General features: G+C 45.5%; 1 protein-coding gene across 1 annotated transcript in view; it reads left to right on the forward strand.

Annotated features, from left to right (window-relative positions):
- Positions 1-24,368, forward strand: part of LOC147880208 (uncharacterized) — a 268,137-nt gene that overhangs the window by 182,764 nt on the left and 61,005 nt on the right. Inside the window, exons 9-12 of the mRNA XM_087370371.1 lie at positions 2,243-2,360; positions 2,536-2,747; positions 17,851-17,998; positions 18,139-18,211. Coding sequence (XP_087226497.1) covers positions 2,243-2,360; positions 2,536-2,747; positions 17,851-17,998; positions 18,139-18,211 — 551 coding nt within the window. The remainder of the gene's footprint in view (positions 1-2,242; positions 2,361-2,535; positions 2,748-17,850; positions 17,999-18,138; positions 18,212-24,368) is intronic.

Here is a 24,368-nt window from a genome sequence, read left to right on the forward strand (position 1 = left end):
TATTGTATTTATATTTTCTTGGGTGTAGATGCATGCTTAGTGGCTCCACCCATTCAGCTCATTGTATGTGGTTCTTTCAATCTCATAGACCCTTTGGTATTTTGAAGACTTTGATAAACTCTCTCTTTCAATGCACCACATGTGACATAGTATGGATGACATTTGTTGGAGATGGGAGTAGTGCACAATTTGATCATAATTAACAGCCTTCAGAGATGGCCGTTATCTATGGGGCTTACTTGTTTCCCCCATGGTGGGGGGACAAGTATAGTGGTCTGCTTGATGGGTCCCCCAGCCTTTGTGTCACAAGTTCACGACTTTCCCCCACACGGTGCTGCATTCAGCATCTCAACTGCTAGGCTAGACACATGGCATGATCCTCCTGTCCACACCCATGTTCAGATACAATTTGACCATACCCTTGATGCGATCTATGATAGCCACTTGTCTCATGAGTTACCGACTCCCATTGGGGATGATGAAGACCACCTCAGACACTCTCGTAGCAGTGGCTCAAGATTCTGCCTCCAGATCATTCCCATGTACAACTCGAACCGCATCATGCTCCCTAGCTGGGAAGGTGCCCCAATACCCATGGTTTGATGCTGAGTGCTGAGAGATAGTATCCAACTCATTCTTGGCCTGTAGTAACTCCTCTCTGAAAATCTCAAGGTCATCCCACTTAATGAGTTCACTTTCAACTCTCACCACTAGGTTAATGCTTTCCCTATAAGAAATCCTTGCACCATGTGGATTTTTTAATCTTCTGGGAAAAGCTGAAACTGAAAATGTGCATCCCATTGAATGAGACAGGGTGAAAATGTACATCCCATTGCTTAAGACAGGAACCAACAATATCTTGGGTCTTGTGCTGCATGAAGCCATCTCCCACAGCATGAGGGGTGTCTCAGCATCCTAGTACATATGAGAGGGGCAGAAAACTCGATAGAGGCAGCCACTCGTTGAGGCCTAGAGAAAGGACTTGATATATAACGAGGGCACCTTAGGGGGGTGACGGTGGACAAGATAGTTCTCCAAGACAAGAGTAATGTTTGTTTTATGGCTGAGAAAATGGGATTTAGGAGAGTGGTTTGGTCCTGCCTAGGAGAGTTATCCATGAGGATAGTGCAAACACTCTTTTTTTTGTACACCAATGTATTGGTAGATATTTCTAGCTAGGACGTCCAAGTAGACCTCCGCATAGGAAAGACTAGTTATAGTAGCAGGTTCCCCACAAAGTGCTCATGAGGTTCTGGTCTTCAGTTTGGTCGAGCCTTTGGCCACATAAGATCCTATCTCTTCAAGTTGGTAGCGCTTGATGGCCTTGCCATTGGTGGATCCTCGTTGGATTCACATTGGAGAAAATATGGAGGGATGGCACTTGCCCTTACTGCATGGCAAATGAACAAGAGATGATTTCCCATTTTTTGTGGAGCTTCCACTATACAAAGGATTTAGCAGTGCTTGCTTAGGATTGTTCTGAGGGTGCGGTGCATCCGCCCAATGTTTACATGGGGGATGCTAACTTGGTTGTCCATAAAGATAGTTTCTCCCCACTTGGTGAGTAGAGACACTGATTATAAGGTAGGAGATTCGTGATCCCCACTCCACCCACCACCAAACAGCATCCCGAGTTGTCTCTGGGGAAGAGCATCTGGGAGACCATTGCCTACACCAGAAAACAGAATCCTGAGTTGTCTCTGGGAAGAGCATCTGGGAGACCATTGCGAGCATCACCACCTGAAACATTTGGGTATCATGATACAGCATAGTGATGGGAGGGCAGCAGGTACATTGTGCTACCACTCTCTGCAACACATGGCTGTACATTATTTACATCTTGCAAACGATCTTGGGGCAAGGTAAAGAGAGTTCCAAGAAGACCTCTGAGCAGAGAGAGCAGTTTTGCAAGGTTTATCTTTTATGTTTGGATTTAGAAATCTACCATGAGCAGTAAGCTGCGACCCAAAGAAGCAGGCTGCAAGGCAGCAACATTTGATGTTTCAGTGCCTCACAGATAGCTGGTTTTTGTATTGTTTTCAAGTATCAATAAAAGGTACCTTTTTTTTGCAGGGGTAGGGGAAATGATGTGTTTTATCTTGAAAGGTCCAAATCGTGTCTCGATTTTTCTATTCTTTCTTTCATGGTCTCACAAGTAAGATATAGAAAGGAAGGCACTATTATCCGTGTAGAAGAAAGAAAAACTAACTAGATTGTGACTCATGTCTGCAAAAAATTTTAGGTACAAGAGTTGAAGAATGCGAAAGCAAGAGTGGCTGAGCTTGAAGATACCCTGGCACAAAAGGATGCTGCAATTGAAAATTTCAAGTTAAAGTTTTCCTCTAGTAGAAATAAAAGAGGTATAAATCTACAGGACTTATTGTCTAGGGATTACTATTATTTGGGAAACTCTGTCCAACATGTATCTGATTCTGATGTATTCTGAATTTGACCTATTATGTGACAATCTCTTTAATGTTTTGTTTTGAGCATCTTCAATTCTTTGGTGATGGATCTGGAATTCTGAAAATGCAGAGGTCTCACATCAATTTGCTAAGCAGAATAAAGGGGAAATGTTCAGGAACTGCGACATGGTCGAGAATTTTAGTAAGGAGACAAACTTAGAAACATGCAAGAATCAGCAAAGATCAGATAGTGAGATGCCAAATTCAGCAGGCACTGTGAAAAGACTATCCACGTTGCAAGAACATAATGAAGAAGATTGTGCAAACACAAAACATGACCAGGTGAAAAAATGCACCTCCCTGAGAAATGATCCAGGATTTCAGCACACTTATGTTTGGGAGTCCACAATAGTTAACATTGATGATTTTCTGTACACATTTTATATCTGAAACGTAGTATGCTTTATATTTTTGAAAGTTTTCACTCAGAATGGTCAAAGGTCTGCATAATCTATACTTCAATGGCTGATCTTTAATGTGTCTCATATGTCAAATTTTAAATTAGGCAGGGACGGGAGGATTACCACCAATTAGCCCATTCCTATCCCAAGAATCCATTATACTTAATGAGCTCAATATGCACAAAGTAAACATTTGATGTAACAGAAAGTACCGCTGTCATTATAATTGTAACACTCAGTGCGACTGTTTAATTGTCAACAAGGGATTTTGATGTGCTAAACTGGTCTTATTGAAAGGTTTGATGAGTGGCCTTTGACTCAGTGAGAAACCTTGACTTGGGTAGCTTGTTTGAAATCCTCCCTATTAACAACAAAGTTCTATTTTGAAAGGGCAGAAATTTACTGCTTCTCAATGAATAAAATACAAAGGCTGGAACTGTAAAAGGAAGAAAAGTCCCAAACCCATATAGAATACGATCATGTGGTATGCCATACAGCATTCAATTCAAGGATAACTTAAACAAGGATTGAGATGGACAATCGATCATGCTCTCACTATGGTGCTCGGCTCAATCTGTTCTGCTATCACCTCGAAAGTCACTCTACTATCTTGCATCAACCTGTTTTCCACCCCTATTATCCTTCTGATTGCATCTTCCCTTAACACAGCTCCGTAAGCCATTTGATATTGTCCCACGCTCTCGCCTGATCAGGAGGTTACAAGAGCTACAACTCCCAGATATCATGATTTGGAGGGTCATGAGTCTATATAAGTCTATCAGAGAGAGGATACGCGCCCTAGGATGCTTATCAGACTGGATTGAGAGCACCATCGGAGTAAAGCAAGGCTACCCCCTATCATCGACTCTTTTTGGAGTCTATATCGACGACGAGATCACTTCTTTTGTCGATTGACTAGGCAAAGAGGGTTAGGGTTCGCTCCTGGCTGACCTGATGGTGCAGATACTAATGCGATGACATAGTCCTCATATCATCCTCAGCAGAGGAACTGCAGAAACATCTAGAGGCTCTGGATATGTTCTGCAGGGAGAAAGAAAAGAAAGAAAGAAGAAAGATATATTAACATCCACGGGAGGCCCCTATGGGACAAGGTACACAAAAAGCAAACTCATACAAGCCTTAGTGGGCTGAAGCAAAGGGTACGCTAGGACCCTTGGTGAGTACTAATCTATGCTAATAGAATCATAATCATAGAAAAAGTCAACTACAACTGCATAGTGGGCCAGATCAATCAATCTATCCACAAGGCACTGGGATGAAACCGAAGCTTGGTACAGTGATGGCTCTTTGGTGGGCTGTGAAGATGTCTCGTATCTGTGTCTGTTGAGCTGTCTCGCACCGTGGTGGGGGACGCGGTCTCCTCGCTCTCTAGACTCTCTGGGCTATGTCTTGAGTGACCCCTCGTCTTTGTCGGTCTCCCCTAAGGAAAGCTGTGATAGGTCGGACCTCAATAGAGTGTACTCTGGGGGCTCTCTGCCCGCATGTGGCCTCTACGTCCCTCTCTCGGTGGTACTGTGCCGGCTGCTCATCCATACTGCTCTCATATCAGCTAGCTCCTCCTCCTCCACTCCACTATGTCCGAGGGCTGACTCAAATGTATAGAAGTCTGTAACGTGTCGTTGTGCCTGGTCATCCTCTATGTCTTGTGGTGGTTTGACCATCCCCTGCTGCTCTCTGACCTGTCGCAGAAGTGTCTCCCTGTGTCGCCGCATCTCCATCAAATAAAGCCCGATACAAACCTGGTCAGGGAAATGGATCAGTCGTGACAAAGGACCAAAGCCACTTCCCTCTAGGTAGAGACATTGGTAGTGTCCCCGAATCTCGTAGTAGGCTAGGCAACCACAAAGAAAATGCTCCTCTATCTCAACCGCCCTCAGCGTACATTTAACCAATGGCAATCCTCAGTGCATGGGAGACTCCTCTATCCTCAAGATACTGGGGTCTGATGATGAATCCCTCTAATACTCTCAGGAAGTGGTCGCGATAAAACTAGGTCTTGGTGGGGAGCTCCTGGTCCTCCCTCCAAGTTTGGGATGTGTGAAGCTAGAGGAGGTCTAACCGTATGATACAGTTGATCTCATCTCGCGGGATCGACTCAGGAGGTGCATCCATGCTGTACTGAAATGGGGGAAGCCTGTCCATCTCGATACCATGCCTGTCAAGCCATGTAGATAGCATACCATGTGTATGCCCCGCTCTCTGTGAGTCGTTAGGATGACTCTAGGGCCAACCTCGGAAGTCTCCAATGGGGTAAGTCCTAGACTCTATGGATGAAAGTCGTTGTCTGAAAGATGGCATCAACCTGGAGAGGTGTCATGGCGAACTCTGCTTGTACTATCTCATGTGGAGCTGAGGGTTACATCGGATCATCCTGGATCCCATCGTCACTTGGAGCCACTTGAAGCTCCTCCAGTTTGTCCTCGAAAGATCGCACCCCCAGAAAGGTGCTGCATACATGACAGTCGGTCGCACTAGTCTGTCGAAAAGCCAGCCCTTCGTCGGGGTGGATCTTGGAAGTGCGCCTAGAAACACTGTCGCTCTATTCTAGCCAAATCACTATGCCCTTGTGTGAGCCGTGCCTGGGCTGCATGTTTCATCGTGAAGATGGGTCCTATGAAGACTGCTCCCAAATATGTGTATGACTGCACTATCTCCACTAGCTCACCACGATAGGTGAAACTAAGTCGGTGAGTCACTGCTCGTGAGGTGTTGAAGATCATAACCTTATTTTTCCCAAGCTTGACCGCTAGATCTCTCTCTCTACAAAATACCTCTAATGCCTCCAGATCTCTCTGTAGCCCCTCCGCCGAAGAGGATATAAGGACTATATCATCAGCATATAACAATATCTATATGAGGAGATCACCTAGTAATGAACCCTCGCCACCTAGGCGATCTATGAAAGATGCGATCTCATCAATGTAGAGTCCAAAGAGAGTCGGTGAGAGAGGGCAACCCTGCTTCACCCCAATGGTGCTCTCGACCCAATCCGACAGACCGCGTGGAGCACGGACCCTGCGTTTGACTGACTCATATAAGCTCATCACACCCCAAATCAGCATCTCTGGAATCTGCATCTCCTGTAGGCTCCTGATCATGCGGGATCGTGGAACAATGTTGAAGGCCTGTTGAAAGTCTACGAAGCATGTGTAGACTCTCTAATGTCTGAACCTCGCTTCCTCAATGATAGCCCTCAGAGTGAAAATGTGGTCTAGAGTAGAGTGCTGCCTCCTGAATCCTGCCTGCTCTAGCGCTCGCTGCCCCCGTGCCTCTGTATAACTGTTGATCTCTCTCTCTAGTACCAATCCATAGATCTTGGCCAGTGTGTGGCCAATCATGAGGGTGTGATAGTTCCCGGTGTCCATGAGGTCTCCTGCTTTGTGTATCGGTACGATAGTGGTGGTGCTCCATGCTGGTGGGAAGCCATGACAAACTACAAGGTTAACCATATGTGCAAGGATCGGTGCTAGAACCTCTTGCCCATGTGCGAAGTGTTCTGTTTGAAGGCCTTCATGATCCTGTGCTTTCCGGTTGTGGAGCCGGTGAAGTGCAGCCCGCACATTCTGCGTGAGGCAGGGAGAGCTACAGGCATACTCAGAGAGCAGAGGACTTGCACACTGTGCTAGATGGAGAAGATCGAGATGGAGGAGCATTTTCTATGTGTCTGACCAGTCTACTATGAGATTTGAGGATGATATCACTGCCTCTTTCAGGAGGGACATGGCTTTGGTCCACTCACACAGCTGATACATTTTCACGATCAGGTCTGTGTTGGGCTCTACTTGCTTGAGATGCGTCGACGGAGAGACACACTGATGCGGCAGGCCAGAGAGCAGCATGGACTGATGCCACAGGGTACCATCGACAGATCACATACTTTTGTTATAGACTTCTATGCATGCGAGTGAGCTGCCAGTGTGGCTGAGGGAGAGGAGCTTGATGAGATGAGAGCATCATGGATCAGCAGTAGAAGTGTCCACCACAATGCGGCCAGATGAGGGACACACACTCCATGTGCGATACAGAGAGAGACGAGAGCAGCATGATCGAGGTCCGGTCTATCTCATCCGTTCTCAGAGGCGACTGCCAGAGACGAGGCATCACCCTTGACGTAGCCCACCGGATCTAGAGATTGAGGAGACCATGCCCTCCCCCACGTTGCGAGACAACTCGACAGACACAGATACGAGAGCTTCTCACATCTCATCAGAGTGCCACCAGGTTACCTGGATATGTGGAACTTGAGCATGTACTAGGAGTGTTATCCCTGAGCACCTGACACTCTTCTATTACTTGCTACTCTAGTATCTTGTTCACTAGTTTAGCGTGTTAGCACTTTAGCTTTCAGATTTCAGTTTTCATCAAGGGTCTTAGCCCTCCATGGCTTGTATGAGGTACCTTTTGGATTCATACTTTGTCTCATAGGCCCGCGAGGCCTCTTGTAGACGTTAATATATCTTTCTTTATTTTTTTTCTCCCTTCTCCACCATGTTCATTCAATCTCTTGACTGGATCCCCTATGTTGACCTCTTGACAGTCGGTTGAGGAATGTAATGGTTTGATGCTTGATTTGGGGAGACAACAAACAAAGTTGTCGTAGAGTAGTGCTGGGCTTGAAACCCATAAGATCTTCAAACAAAGATTAGTGCTAGACACTAGTAGTAGCATTGTGTGACCTCATCCTCCTAGCTTCTGGCCAAGGGTTGAAGCTTACCTGAGCATGACGATGTACTTATGAACTGTGAGTCATTGTCTCCTATAATGTCTCTTCCATCACCCCTTTCCCCTTTTCTTGGGCACGACGAGGTCTTACCTCCCCCTCCTTCTCTTTGCTAAGTACTCGGCTTGGGGAAAAAGTGGATATACCTACTTGTGTCTCATTCTCCCTGTGTTGTCCGAGGGTTGTCACTTCCATTGCAAACCTCATTGTTCAGGACTTGCGGGATGGAAACTGAGGTGTGCTACCTTCATCTTCAGAACTAGATTGAAGATCTCTCGTGACACTCTTAACCACCTCCTGATACTGTAAAGGCATAGAGTAATCACCCGAAGATGAGGCACTTTCGGAGCTAATGGTAGACTTTGATGGCTGTGCATTCTTCAAAATTGTTTCTGAACCACTATTAGGAGCAAGCAAGGGTGGTCTATTCATCGGCGTACCATGCACCTTGGAGGGGGAGAATGACTTTGGTGGGAAAGACTTGTCGGACTGGGCGGTGGTGAGGTCTCCGGTGCTGACTCCGAGCTGTCCTTACATTTGTCACCTTTTGTTTGTGACTGTGTCACAGCTTCCAACACTGCGCTGATCAAATGTGGGTTGTTGCCCTCCCCCGCCACTACTACATCAACCATATTGAATTGGGATGCGGGATCCACTCTTCCATTGGGACAATCTCTGGTGTAGTGGTCGTTTGTGTTGCACTGTGTACAAGAGGGTCCCCTAAATGGCTGTGTACAATCATCTTGGTAGTGGCCGTACTCTCCACATCTGTAACACATGATGGTTCTTCAAAAGTTGGTACCTCTGGCTGCACCTTCAGGTCCTCCTCGAAAAGACCCCAATGACCACGTCGATAAGGGGGTCCATATCCACCTCCTGACATAGGTGGTTGGTATGGTGCATAGTAAGGCTGAGGATAGAAGTATGGGGCAGCAACCGGATTGGGTGTAGAAGCTTGGAGCAAAGGGGAATTAGGAAGTAATGGAGGTGTAATGATAGGAGGAGAAGGTGGCTCATATGCTTTTCCTAGAGGAGTAGGAGGTATGGGTGCCGGGCTAGAAATTATTGGTGCGGCTCTGTTGACTGTAACAACTTTTCCCGAAGAATACTCTAGAAGATGTTAGAGTAGCATGGAGACAAGATGGAGATACCAAGATGATGAAAAGGAGTATTTTATTCATGAGAGATATGCCCAATATATAGGCACAAGTTACATCCAAGAGTGACATCATATGTGATCTCAAGAGAGCATCTCTAGATCCACAATTATCTCTCAATCACACAGCACACTTCTAGATTCACTCATTCACACCTACTAACTGACACATCATTAGTCACACCTAACTCAGGCACACCTACACACACCATGTGTTCACACACTCACAACCATAGACCTTATGACCCTAGGTATGATCCCATTACATCAATTTGTCCTTCATTCCCCCCCACAATTGATGACCTCATCCCTCAGCAGTAGTACAGGGGAAGCTTCATGGCTTGACCACCAGCATGTGGAAACACACATGGCCCCAACCTGTGACTCACTCCTAGGACTCTTGGTTTACAACTGGGAGATAGACAATGACTATGCATGGGAATACCCTTAGATCCAACAAGGTAAAACATAAGACTAACAATTATTTGAGGGGGACATCCCAAGGCAGAGAACCCTTATTGACCACACATACAAAAATTCTTAATTGAAGATGTGGGGAAATTTCCCCCTTTGATGGCATATCTTGTTCTTTTCCTCCTTCTCTTCCAAGCTACAATAGTGTGAGGTACATTGTCATTGGAGAGGTTCTTGGTGTAGCCCTTCTTCACTTTTCCTTCTTAAATTTCATCAAGCAATCTTTCTTCTTGTGATTCTTCATAATTCCCTTGGAATGTCCAATCTTCTTGTACATTTGTTCATGTTGTAACTCAAGGAAAATATTCATGGAGAAGAGGGTCTTACCACTTGTCATTGCAAGGGCAGTGTCTACTCTTGTACATTGAAGATCATATATCTCATAAATGTATGGCAAAAAGAAATCATTGAAATGTAAATTCATCTCATACATCATGATAAGCATAATTTCCAAAGTGTTAGTGACACTTGGAGACTTGAAATCTGAATGAATCTCAGTCAACATATAGATCTGAGAGTCCAGCAAACTAAAATAGATAATAAACATCATAGTTGACTAGTCAATTGACTAGAATAGTCAAACTTTAACTGAACTTCTCCAAGTTTCCCCAAATTGAACAGTCTGAAGTTGGAGGGTGCAATTGAAGCTGAAGATAAAGGCTTTGATAGGGCTTTCAAAGGCAAATGGAAGCCTGCACACCAGAGAAGAGCCAACAGAGAGCATGGCGAAATTGACTACTATAATGTCTAGGAGAAGTGCGCCATTTCCGACTGTTGTTTCTATGATTTTTCCTCACTCCAGCAAGCATTTGGGCTCATATTTGAACACAAGATAGCTTATGGCATTGCCAACCCATGGCTAGAAAGAATTGGCATATAGTTGAACATTCCATTGGAATTTCACGACAAATCAGCGGGTGGTTATCTTGTCGGCACGTGCAGCAGAGGCCAGCATTCCTTAATTCCAGTGGGTCAGAGATTCACCCCAAGACGAGGGATCTTCAGCTCAGAGGACTTGGCAAATGGCGCAACAGATGAGGAGAACGAAGCTTAGCAAAATTTGGAGAGAGAGAGAGGATGCAAAAGGGGAAAGAAGGTGGAGGAAGAAGGTGAGTTTGGTAGGGATGATGCCACGTGGCAGCATGACCTAGCTAGGATTCACGGGCTATGGTGGCTTCCATGGCTTTGATACCACATGTTGGAGTAGCACGGAGACAAGATGGAGATACCAAGATGATGAAAAGGAGTATTTTATTCAGAAGAAGCTTCCTAACCCTTTGAGGTACCTACACTTAGAGGCATCATGTCCATGGATCTCACAAAATCTACAAAATGAGGTAGAAGTAGGTACCTTATGCTTAGAGGGACACTCCCAGTGACCATGGCCAGAACCCTTGCATTCTGTGCACCAAAGACCACTTCGAATCTGGGCCTCAAAAGACGATTGGCCATTCATCTTTGTTCTATCCTTCAGATCTTCTTTGATTTCTCCTAACTCCTTCTTGAGTTGCTTCCATGCGGATGAGCCCTCCTCTCTGGGGAGTTGGGTGGTCGAAGTTGAGATGATGAGGCAAAACTTAACTATGACTGTTCCATTTTGACTGCTTCCTTCAGGAAGTCTTGGAGTGAGGCATGTTTAGGGAGTTTGTCAACCAGCCTTATAGCAACAGGAGGGGGTAATGCTTTCAAAAACCACCCCTTCATGACAACATCATTAGGTGGCACATACATCTTCGCCGCCAAGACCCTCATCCTTGTGTACATCTCAGAGATGCTTTCCCCAGGCTTCATGGTGTCAGAGGATAACTCGTGGACAATCATATGTTCAAACTTATCCAATTTGAAGGCCCTTAGGAACTCCTCCTTTAGAGCGGTCCCAATTTGAAAATGGTCAGGGGAAAATTGGCTATACCATACATCAGTTGCGTCCTCCAATGACGAGGGAAAGATGTGTAGAAAGGCATGCTCATTCTCCACACCTTTGGCTTTGCATGCTGTGAGAAATTTTCTTTCATGAGCTTCTACATCCTAGTGTGGGTGACTTTTGAACTTATGAGTCTTCACATGGACCTTGTTGAGTAACTCAAGAAGTTTGGCTTTTTCTCTACGACTGAGAACCACCGTTCCCACCCAAGAAGCTGAAGCGGGTGGAACAGAGGAAGGACCTCCCGATGGAACAGTACTCAATGTAGGTGCCATGGAGACATAGGGTGGAGTAGCTGATGAGACAACACCCTGTGCAGGAGACCACATTGGTGAAGTTACTACTGATGTAGCCATAGAGGCTAAAGATGGTACTGCCTTTGCTGTAGGCACTACCATTGCAAAAGTAGATGGTGAAGTCATGGGGAACATGGGGTCAATGAGGATGCAGAGGCAGTTGGGAAAGAGAAGGAAGGGGTCGAAGCCATGTATGATGGATGAGTAGCAATAGGAAAGGGTAGAGATAATGGAAATGGCCGTGTAGGGGGTAGGGACATGACTGGAGCAAGAGGAGAACCCACGGATGTCATGGATGTAGAAACTAGACTCGAAGGACCGGTGTTATGCATAGCAAATGAAATCATAGCTTGACCACTAGATGTCAAGTCTGGTGTTGAAGTACGCACTACTCCAGTTGAAGTGGTTGAAGTGGCTACTGATGAAGACATTGTTGCAACACGAGAAGAGGGGCTATCTTGACCTTGATGCGCTTCTGAGGAGCCCTCGTCCTTAGTACTTTCCTCTTTCACCCGTTCTCCACTTTGTACCAGATTCTCGATCGGACCACCAAGGATCCTGTTGGTCTAGATTGATGAGAGTTTCGATTACTGCTCCAATAGGTTCACTTTGTGCTCGCCATGAAGACTTCACGAATTTTCGTCTTACGTAATCCTTTTTGTATCGAGTTTGGTCGGCCGGAAGTCTCCTCTCCACTCTCCTCAGATACCTCCTAGTCCTCTGACTAGCTCCTTCAAGGGTATCAGAACTACTCGGCATAAGAACTCTCTTCTCTAGGACTGTAGAACTCCACTTCCCTCTTGCTACTCAACATTAGCAGCAGTGTCCCACTGTCATCGCCATAAAGTGTCTGAGGGGGGGGTTTCCTATTCCTTCCAGAGAAGTTACCGGAGGCCAAAGGCCACTATTGTGAGAAGCATGAGTGTTGTAAGCTCTAATGAAGTGGATCACGCAGAGTGCACCGTGCAGTGATATGCGGGTGTTGTAGGCTGTAATGCAATGAATCGCGCTCTATGAGTGCACTATGCCAGATGACGGTCACATGAGAAGTCCACAACATGAACGCAACAAGAGACACTCATCATGCACCAGTGAAAAATCCCCATATACTAAGGAAACAAGAAGAATGAGAGAATGACCAGGTTGGCCGAAGTACACATCACTGGAACAACATCCACAAGTCACAAGACACAAGAGCCAGTATACACAGGTCTATCCCCATAGTGGGAAGAGAGGTACAAGAGGCAAGCTCATAGCTCGAGTCTCTCTCTCTCCTCACACTCTTCTCTCTCCCTCTCTCCTAATCTGAACAACAAATGCTCAATGGTGAATGCTCACTCTCCCTCCCATACTCCCCTTCTCCTTCATCCTCATCCCTATGCCTTGGAGGGTCCCTCCCCTTGCTAAGAATCTCCCCCCTTTCTCTTGATTGGTGATCCTTCTATCTCCTTAGCTATTGGGGATAGCTGTTGCGTTGCTGGCTCTTCTGATGACTTGGGCAACTCCCTGACTCGCCATGTCCAACTGTTAATGCCCTTGACCGCTCCATGTGCGGATCTCGCCCTCCATGTGCGCATCTCTAGATGAGATCACCTTGGGCATGGTACTCCTGGGTGAACCTATGGTTGAGATGTGCTTGACATGTGTCCATCCATGATTGACATGTGGTCAACACCTGACGACATATGGTTGACATGTTTTGTCACATGGTTGACATGTGGTCAACGCCTGATGACATGTGGTCAATGCTTGACGACATAGTGATTGCTTGGGAGTGTCTCTATTGCAACAAGTAGGATCCTTGATCTCGTAAAGGCCTCTGTGCCCTCCTATGGTGTTTGTTTTTTCATGCCTTGCATGATGTAATTCTCCCTTGAGCTTTGCTCTTGGAGTTTCTTTCATACTTAATCGAAGTCTTTCCTTTAGAAAAGAAAAACCCCATGCATTGTAAGTTTTGGTGAGGAAACTCCACTCTACACCCCGTCATATGCCTTCTCAAATTGAAGGAGTGGCCAAGGGCTGGTAATCGGGTACTGATAATCCCATGAGACAACAATGTAGAGAAGCCGCATTATACATCGAGTATAGGGCAACCCCATTAGTTACACCATGAGACACATATTGCCAGGCATACATACTTGATTGATAGTTTGATTGAATGTGTTGGGGCCCACTTTGAACCTGTATATTTGAGAATCCTCTCCACAGTTTTGCATAGTTGGAGCCTCTCCATGCATTAGATCCACCCCACCAAACAATTGATCTACCTAAGCATGTTGGTCCACCCTAGCCAGTTGCTTCTCCTAGTACATTGTGACTCTTGCTACATTAGAGTCACCTCATTATGACCACATGGTTGAGAGCCATTCATCATGCACTCCTCACAAGCCATGGGCCATGTAGACCTATTCCTCCATCACATAGGCCATGCTTTACAAGCCCACAAGAGTGATGATTTCTTCATAGGAGAGGAAACAAATGATCCTTTCATGGGTGGTGACATATCCATGCCGGAACGGCCCCTTGAGCTATATGATAATGATGTATTATCGTGATTAGGGAATGGCTACACTTTCATATCTTGTTGTGATGATAAAAGCAAGGCATTGCACACATATTGGGCTTACTGTAGATCATAGATGCAATTACCTTTGAGCACCATGGACATATGCACATGACCTTTATGGGAGCAGGAAGGGTCCCACATACATGGAGAACTTGAGTTGGTGGCATGATACATTTTGCATGGTTCACACGGTCAATGCCACCATAGGGAAGGCTGGCACATCTTCTTTACTTCATGGGAAGCAACACGCAAAATGGCTTTTGTTTGAGACCCTCTGCTTTGACTAGGATTTTGTAAGAAGTTCCAAGCGGGTTATCGGCCTTCATTGGGAAGGTGGAGTCAGTGTACACGTGTCCAATTGCATGGCTGCATGCATGGAGTTTAGGTAGGGTGGCGGACACCTTATGGCGATCTATTATCTCAATCTTACCTTCTACTGCTTCTGATATTTCTCCATGATTGATGGGATGTGATGCTCGGCTGCAACTAGCTTCTCTCTTGATAATGGCTCGGTGTTGAGGTGATAGAAGGTAGAGTGTATCTTCTTGTGTGATGGCAGAGTTGTATTCACAAGCTTGATCCTCCAACAAGCCCAGTAGGGATGAGGAGGATCCAGGATGATTGTATTGACAACTTTTCCTACATGCAATAATACTTTCAGTTAGTTATAAGAGCTCTCTATCTTCTGTGAGTGTTTTTCCTAGGTTGATTTAGTGTCTTCATTTGGTATCAGAGCAAAAATCCACGAAATGGAAAGCAAAGCGGACTCTATGAAGCTGGTGATATTCGATGGAATGAACTTCTGTGCATGGCAGATCGGGTTAAGGCTTTATTTCATGGAGAAAAGTCTATGGAGCATCATTGCTGGCACCGAAAAGAAACCAACTGGCAAGGTTGCAAATGAATTTCTTGACAAGGTAAGTGCATGGAAAGGTAAGGATCAGAAGGCCCTCGGGATTCTTGGTCGTGCTCTAGGTGCCAAGTATAATCATCATCTTGATCTTGCAAAGAGTTCGCGGGAGAATTGGGTTGCCATAGAAACTCTGTTCGGTGCACGGTTGAAGAATTCAAAGGTACTCCTCAAGCAAGAGTTTTTTGGGCTCCACATGGAAGAAGGATCAACGCTTGGAGAACACCTCAATCATATGAGAGCAGTACTTCATCAGCTGACAGATCTGGGAGTGAAGGTGGAAGATGACGACTCGAAGGCTGTGCTATTAACAAGTCTACGTCTGACATTTGATGAAATTGTGAAAATACTTCAGGTAAATGCAGATATGAGCTTAGCAGAGATGATTGCCACCCTGATTGATGATGAACGACGTAAAAGGATGGATCAAGATCTCACGAAGGAGCAAGCATATAGCATGGGGTCCACTGGCAATAGTAGCAAGCCAAAGCATGAAGATAGACTTGAGATAAGGTGCGGATACTGTGGCAGACTTGGCCATCGGGAGGCGTATTGCTACAAGAAACGAGACGATACCGAGAAGAAGAATCGTGAAGCGTCCAAGATCAAAGAGTCAGCACATGCAGTTGAATTTGCAGGACTAGTTGACGGAGGATTCGTCGAGATCGTTGATGAAGAAGATGACAAGTTCGTGTTTTGAGGAAGAAACAGTTTGTAATAAGATCAAAAATACCCAGTAGGGTTGAGATCATTTCTGTTGTAGGTTATGTTTTGGATTAAGTTAGGTGTCTAGCTTTGTTTCAAGAAGTGTTGACTACTCGCTTTTGGTCATTGATGGATTTATCAGAGCAGGATGTTTACCAAGTCCAATGGAGTTATTCAAAGTTCTGAGCAGTGAGCTTTTCAAAGTTGTACTTGAAGAAATCCATCGATTTGTTTGACAATGCTTGCTATGAGAAGCTTCTGTAAATGACTGGTAGGCAGTTTGCACAGGCGGCAGCTTCTGTTGAAGGAGGCGGCTACTGTAGGAGATGACTCTGTTGAGACGGGCTGTCTGCTGTGGGAGTCTCACTGCAAAATGTGCGGGTAGAGAGCTCAGAGAAACTGTTTGCAGAAGATGGCGACTGTGGGACAGCAGCAACAGCGCAGCAGCAAGGAGTCAATGTGGGCTGGTGGATAGAGCTGCATGGGCAGCAGGAAGGTGAGATAGAGCTGCGTGGGCAGCAAGTGAGCAGGGAAGGAGACCTTGTGGCGGGCAGAAGAGAGCTGTAAATGGCAAGCAAAAGGGCTTCAATATGGCGGACAGAAAAGTGACTGAGGTAGCAGCCAGTTCACCTGAGATGGCGGGCAAAGAGCTGGACTGTGTGCAAGATGCTGCTGTAACTGATATAGGCCGGCTGCTTGCAGGCAGAAATCACAAACATGGCGCCCAATGTTCGTGTGCGCGTCTATGTCAGTGAAGGTCACCATCTTCAAGTCTCCATGATGGCTCCAATGCCGGTGGGAGAGCTCCTCTTCATCTTCAATGTTGATGGAGGAGAGGAGAGCTCAAGATGGAAAAGAGGATAGCTCAAGGGAGAGGTCAAGTGGAGGAGAGGACCTTCCAAGGAGGAGGAGGGAAGGTAGCTTCATGGCTACTCTCTTACCTCAACCTCTTGGAGGTGGCTCTGATACCATATGAAGAGACATGGCAGTAGGAGAATGCCAAGCGAACTAGGAACGGAATGGAAATATGGAAAGCATAATGGCAAAATGGAAAGAAAATGAAAGAACAAGTGCTAGGCAATGATAACCAAAATACTCACATGATATAAAGCTTGATGTTGACTTTGTTTGAATGACTCAAGACAAGTACAACACTATATAGTGTGACACTAGACTCTAGAAAGCCATAGTGTATATGTGATAACTCCCAATATGACATGTGGCATGTCTAGGACTCACTAGATTATAAAACACCCCCTAGACACCTAGTACACTCATTTTTGACTCACTTTGGCTTCATATTCCAACAATCTCCTGAAAGACAAGAGTGATAGTGTTTGCTATGGATCCCCAATGAGTGATGAAGAAGGTAGGCATGATGCGATCATCTCCTAGGCACTTTCCTTTCGGCAAGGCAAGGAGTGTTTTCCAGGGCTCCTGTGTTGTAAAAGGGGCATCAACCTGTCCATATTTGTGGACGGAAATATATTATTTGGTGGTTTCTCTATCTAGTTTGGTTCATTGTCTATTGATGAGTCTGCACACCTATTGAATGCATTATCCCTGCAGTGTCCAAACTAGGCATGTGCTCCCAAAGTATGTGCTCTTAATATCTCTCTTGTGGAATACCATATTTAAAATCAGAAATGGAAAATATGGAATAGGAATTAAAAAGATCAACATCAAGGAATAATTAAGAGGCTAGTGACGCTCCCCCTGCGAGAACGTAGGAGAGCAACTATGACAGCATTAAGGGTGGAGAGGTAGAGAGAGAGGGTAGGCTAGGGAGAGAGATAATATCACTCAAAGAGAGACATAATGAAATGGAAAAGAGCAATGAACAAAATGAAAGTACTCACATGTAGACCAAAGAGCTTGTAGGCTTGATACTTGATTGATTTGACACTAGACAAGTACAGCTCTTATATAGAGCACACACACACATATGAGCACCAATGCATATGGGATAGCTCCCAATGTGACACGTGGCATCCTATGGACACACTAGACTAGAACACACCAAACTGACTCATCTTGACTCCATTTCCCAACACTATGTGATTCTTATGAAACATTTAAGCTCTTCCGGTTCAATCCATGTGCTCATTTATGCGTAGAAAATCCTGTAGCTAGATTGACACCACTCAATAATGTTAATGATTAATCAAGATTATATTCTGATTGCTTCTCCTTGAAATTTTCATATCCACAGGTAAAAATTGTGCAAGACTTCAGCTCTGCAGGTATGGAGCCTTCACTTGTGAAGAGTGACAGTGGAGACATGATACCACGTGTAACTCACTCGTATCTACAACAGGAGCCTCAAGCAAACCAACACTTGGTTCCTGGCACACAATCTGGTTAGATTTAAACTTCAAGATCAGGCTCAAGAGAAAAAAAAACAATAAGAATACCACATGTATTGTAGATTTTTTCTTGTCTTTGACTGATCTTGTTTGATAGAAATACATCTCTTAAGCTCAATCCATGTGGTGTGCAGTTTCTCTTGAATCACAAGATCAAGTACAGAAGATGAAATGCAAGGATGAGTACAACGTATTTCCAGAATCAAGGTATTTAATTGTAAAACACCAAACTATATAATATCCAGCAGATTCAAAGGTGTTTTAAGAGAACGTTTTAACTTTTAAACATAAGAAATAACAATTCTTATATGGGGTGTTTTCAAGCCTTCAAGATGTGAGGGTTAAGTGTAAGGGACAGGTGAATAGCATCCATTACGCGTTTTCGCTCTCACCATTGTCACCTTTTTGCACATTAGGTGGCTGTTTCTGAGGTGATGGGATGGGATGAGCTCCTCGAATTTACCTTAGTGTGGTTTGAACTATGTTGTGATGCTATCTTTGTGCATCAAATAACACTTCGTTTTGGGCACGAACAAATGTTTTATTCAAGGGTGTAATGAAGGCATATTTTCAGGTGTGTTTGGACCATTTGGATGTCAAGTTGAATGAGTATCAAATCCTGTGAATGGGGAATCTTTGAGCAAGTGATCCTACAAGTGTTTGCAAGTACAAAGGAAAGTTCTGGTGATCAAGTATGCATCTAAAGTACGCAAATCTAGTTCGTAGAAAGACCAAGTTAGAGATATAAATTTGGGTTATCATGCCTACCATGAGTTAATTGTGCTTCTTTAAGAGTTTATTTGACTATTCCACATGGAGAAGACAAAGAATTGTGGGAAATAGCTATAGGTGAAAAGAAGCCATCAGAGAGAGGACTGAAGTTGACTGAAGTTGAAGCTCAAAGGAGATATGGGAAAAAAGGAGGTGAAAATCTCTTACCATGTTGTGTCTATCAATGAAGGATAACATCATCTCGTATCTGCAAGAAGTCAAGTTTGCAACTGAAGATTGGAAGATCTTGTAGGAGGTAGGGAGAGCTATAAAGAGGGTATGAGGGTATGCCTCTCCTTCATCTATAAAGATGTAAGGTCCTCATCCAAGTAGATCTCTAGGTGGGCATGTAAGGACTGATTGTCTATGCAGTGCCACAAGGCGAGCCTGGGTTTTTTTGAAGTGAATGATGAGAAGATGCTCTTGGTTAGGGTCCCGGCCTTGATCCTGTGCTCCTGGACTTCCATGGTGGAAGTCACGAAGCTGGTCGCATCATTAATGGGGGTGGAAGGTGTGCAAGGAATGCCTCATCCTCTGACATTGAGGGCCTTATTGGCTCTCTACTGCTGCTTGAGAATGGTGGCCTTCGCAAGCTCCCACTTCGTAACATCCACCCATTTGGAAATCTTGCAATGGCCGACTGCATGGTGGCTATCTGTGCCTCCACTACCTCAACTGCTGGCCCAATGCTTGGGGTTGTCACTCCAGTTGCCATCTCCTGGCCTAGGCTATGGATCAGACTGTCCTGCTCTGCCTCTCATGTATGAAGGTGGTGTATCCCCTTGAGAGGGTGGTCCCAGTGTCCGAGGGGATTGTGTGACCATGAAGTACGATGGGTATTGATATGGTGTGAATGGGGGCTGAGAGATAGAGGGTAGAGACATGGTGGTGGCTGGGGATGAGGGGGCCAGGTAGAGACATGGTGGTCGCCGGGGGCTGAAAGTGGTGAGGGGAAAGGTGGCTGGCTTACAATTGTGACAGAAAAGAGGCATACTGTGGCGGGGCATAGAGAGTCGGGCTAAGAGGGCATGTTGGGGCTGCAGCCGATCCCAACAATAATGATGATGATGCTGTAAAATCTGGTGCTGGTTCTGTCACATCCTGTGATAGTAGTGTTGTCACTTCCAACAATAATGATGATGATGCTGTAAACTCCGGCGCTGGTGCTGTCACATCCTGTGATAGTAGTGTTGTCACTTCCAACGACGGTGTATTGGATGTCGATGATGATGAAGGTGATGGTGGGGATGATGTAGAGGCTGGTGTCGAGGTCGAAGCTGCTAGAGCAGAGGCCACACTGGCTGCCTTCTATGTGGCAGTGCTATTGATGATGATGAAGGTGATAAGGATGATGTAGAGGCTAATGTTGAGGTCGAAGCTGCTAGAGCAGAGGCTGCACTAGCTGCCTTCTGTGTGGCAGTGCTAACCTGCAGGCCTCTATGGTTTCTGCGTTTGTTCACATCATCGACCTTGTGTTGTTGATGTTGCTTCTCCTCCTCCTTGAGTTTCTCTTCTCCTTCTCCCCTTGATCATCTTTTGCCATTTCTCTTTCTCCTATTTCTTTTTCCTTTTTCTTTGTAGAAAATATTCTTGGCTGAAATTTTTGGAGGTGGAAGGGTGCACATCTCTTCCTACCTTCCATTGTCTGAGAGAGAATAACCACCAGGTGGTGGACTGAAGGGGGCTTCTGCTCACAATAACCCAGACAAGTGACGCACTTACTATTGCAGATGATTTGGGTCTGATTTGATGAAGCAAAGGTTTCTGATTTCTGGGCAGTAAATGATGCTCTGTTTGCCTGTTTTGAGCAGTCGAATCCGGCAAATGCAGATGATGGCATGGGATTTCTTGGAATTATTCCTGGAGCCGATTGGAAGCTTCTTTGGTCTTTATTGGGGCTGCAAAAGAGATGCAACTAACCCTTGTACCAGCATTAGTGGATGGTAAAACTCCAACAGTCCTAGTCCCAACAGGTACCTAGGTACCCAGAACTGATGGCGCAGAGTATAGAGCAGAATTACAACCTGCTGGAGCAGGGTACACAGCTCAAGGAACAGTTTGGGGAGAAACCGGGGCGATGACTTCTTAGATCTGTTGGTGCTTTCTTGGGCCTAGAACAGACCCGGAATCTGTAGCGCAGCACTAGAGCAGCTTTGGAGCAGGGGCACACGGTTTCTTGATTGATTTTGGGTTTATGTCTTCTGGAGGCCTCACGCCTATGAGACAAAGTAAACTGACTGTATTTATTAGTCTTGAGGATGTAAATTCAGTTAGAGAGTTTAACGGTACAAAGGATTGTATAAAAATACTAAGGAATAGGGAAGGAGAAGTGACAGAGACGATCATCCTTGTAGGACTCTGGTAAGTTTTTATTTTTATATTTGTCTTAAGATTTTATATAATTCTCAAAAATTTTGTTCTCAACTATTTTTATATCATTCTAAACAAGTTCATTGATTTGCAGCATACTCCAGAAAACCTTATATGAGTCTACTTAACGATTTCTACATATTGTTGGCCCAGCAATCCCCTTCAAATTGAGGAATGAAAAGAGTAACTCATAGAATTCAATGTGGGCTGAGGCAAAGGGATTGCTAGGGCCCTCGATGAGTGCTATGCTAAGATGCTCAAGAAGTCAAATCTCAAACCTAGTACTCAAAATACAAAACTAGTGGGGGTTCGCTGCTGCTTGCTCATGCAGTGTAGCTGAATGGAGGGTGCTGCACAAGTCCTCCCCCCCATTTCTCCACTATTTAACAAGATTGCCATCAGATGGGGTTCACCCACAGCCCTACTACATTCACAATACCAAGGGGGGCTTCCCCTGCCCAACTCTCCACTCCATAAACCGTCATTGTAGCATCTAGAACCATGCTAACCAAAAAAGTTGGATTCAAGAAGGTGGAGGAAAGAGCTTGTAGAACAAAGGGAAGGGAAAGGAGAGAGAGGAGTACAAGCATCAAGAGGGTGGAAATAGAATGTTGGGGCGGAGAGGGAGAGGGCAAGGATAAGGTTGACAACGTAGAGGGGAGAAGAAGAGGCGAAGATAGAGATGCACGAGGAGGTTCTGGGGAGGGGGAGGGGCAGTAAGAGCTCAACCTCCCCCTAGCATGATCACCAAACTATCCTAGGCCCTAGGGTAAGGAAACTTGAAACCACGAACGAATTAAAGGAAAGAATGCCAACTAATAAAAAGATTTGAGAAAGATAAGGCTCAAATGAAGATCAAATTCCTTGCACAGCCTATTCTGCCCCCCCGCCCCTCTCTTGCATCCTCCATTCCTTCCATCTCCCCCACCCTCCCCCTTTCCTTACTCTCCGTTCTGTGCCCTTTTTGCCTTTTTTTGAGGCCCCTCCAGCCTTCCTTGCAGCTTGTTCTTGTGCTCAAGGATCCCATTTGGCATTGTGGTGGTTCTGGGCCCACTCGTGAGCCTCTTTCAGGCTTCCTTGGTTTTTGCAGCCTAGCGACTCTCCCCGTAGAAGTTTCGCCAATCCTTAGAGGTGTTCCAAGCTCCCGCACCTATCATGTGACTCTTGGGATCATTCGCAGTTCTGCTTGAAAGCAGCCTTGTAGTTGGGGCTGTCCTGAAGAGCTGTTGTACCTATCGCTCCTGAACTAGGACCTTTTTGTGGAGCGTTTTATATTTAGTTGTCCTCACTTTTTGGGAGGCTGTTGATTGGGCCTGGAGGAGTCTCAGCCTCTCGCAATCCTTCTCTTGGATTTTGGGAAGGCCTATGACAGACTGGAGTGTTCCTTTTTGGAGGGAGGTTGGGCTTCTTAGAACGATGAATTCAAGCGGTCACAGCATTTGTATTGGGAGGAAACACAGCCAAATGCTCATTGTTGGTCACACAAGGGAGCCCTTTGCGTTGTCCCGCCTATTTCATTTCATGGCAGAGGATCTGGGCATTTTCTTGAGATGTCAGTCAGTAGGCCTTGCAGGGATGTGATGAGGAGAAGCTTCTTGGCTATGAGAAAGTGTTTGAGGGGAGGGGTTCCTATCCTTCCGGAGGTGTTACCGGAGGCCAAAGGCCAGTGGCGTGAGAAGCATGAGTGTTGCAATGCTCTAATGCAATGGTTCGCGCAAAGTGCACCGTGCAGTGGTGTGCGAGTGTCGTATGCTATACTGTAGTGAACGACGACGTACGAGTGCACTATGCTAAATGACAATCACCGGCGAACTCCACAACATAAGCAGAATAAGAAAATCTCGTCCTACACTGGTGAACAATCCCCATATCGGGAAGAGACGAGAGATGAGAAAGTGACCAAGTTGGCCAAAGTACATATCACTGGACTAGTGTCTCCAGGTCACAAGTCGCAAGTCACAAGAATACACAGGTCTATCCCCATAGTAGACAAAGGGTGCACACAAGTCTCTCCACACTCTCTCCTTGGCGAGCTCGTAGCTCTAGCCTCTATCTCTCCTCACTCTCCTCTCTTCCGCTCCACTGCCGAATGCTGAATGCCCCCTCCTCCCCTCTCCACCTTCTCCTTCATCCTCATCCCCTGCCTTGGAGGGTCCCTTCTTCGCTGAGAATCCCCTCCTTTCTTCCCATTGGTCATCCTCTTATCTCCTTAACTGTTGAGGATAGCCGTTGCACCGTTGGCTCTCTTGATGGCTACGGCGACTTCCTGACTCCCTAACTCACCAGCCTCTTCTAGTTAGGATGGTGTAAATTCTCCATGTGCAGGTGAGCTGGATCACCGCACCACTGCACCACTGTATCACTGAACCACTGTGTAAATGTAAATACTCCTGACTGCTCCATGTGCTAAGCTCACTCTCCATGTGCGCAGCTCTTGATGAGATCACTTTGGACATGCTACTCCTAGTTGACCTGTGGTTGACATGTGTTGATACATGGTTGCCTCGGATAGTACTCCTAGATGAACCCGTGTGATCGCGTGGCTGACTTGTGTTGACACATGGTCAACATGTGGTCAACAGATGTCGTCATGTGGTCAACGCCTGTCGACAGGTGGTCATCGTGTGGTAAGGTAATAGTTTCCCCGGCCACTATCATTCACCGTCCCAGTGAATAGAAATGGAGGATGAATCCGTCAAAGAAAAAAAAATGAACTTACAAACCATTGATATGGTGATGGAGTAGGAAAAGAAAATGGTAGAGACCATGTGGTTGGCTGTGGGAGTAATCCAAGATTTGTAATAAGTTGAAACATGAAAAATAAACTGTGGCGTGATAAGGGACAGCATGGAAAAGTGCAAAAAAAAACTGAGTACATCTTGAGGTAAAACACTGATATTTACAGTGAGGGCCAAGCAGCTTGGCAAAAATCTAACTGTGCAAAAAAAAACCCAAACACCCATGTATCAAACCCTTGTATGAGATTACTGAGGGTGGTAATCAGCAGCCTGTTCCACTACCTTCTCCTCTTCTGCCTTCGTATTTGGCTCTGTGGCCTTTTGCTCATTTCTTTGCTCTAGCTCAATCATATGTATCTGTGGATGGGGTGCTTCATCCTCACACTCAAGCGTGTCCATCACATTTCTCAGATTTTCATACTTGGCTTTATATCAGTGGTATCGCCGGTAGTAATGATCCTTTTGCCCTTTCAAGGTGGACTGGG

Source organism: Dipteris shenzhenensis, chromosome 32, assembly GCF_047967505.1.
Source record: "Dipteris shenzhenensis isolate YYH24624 ecotype China chromosome 32, Dip_SZ_1.0, whole genome shotgun sequence".
In the NCBI taxonomy this organism is placed as follows: domain Eukaryota; kingdom Viridiplantae; phylum Streptophyta; class Polypodiopsida; order Gleicheniales; family Dipteridaceae; genus Dipteris; species Dipteris shenzhenensis.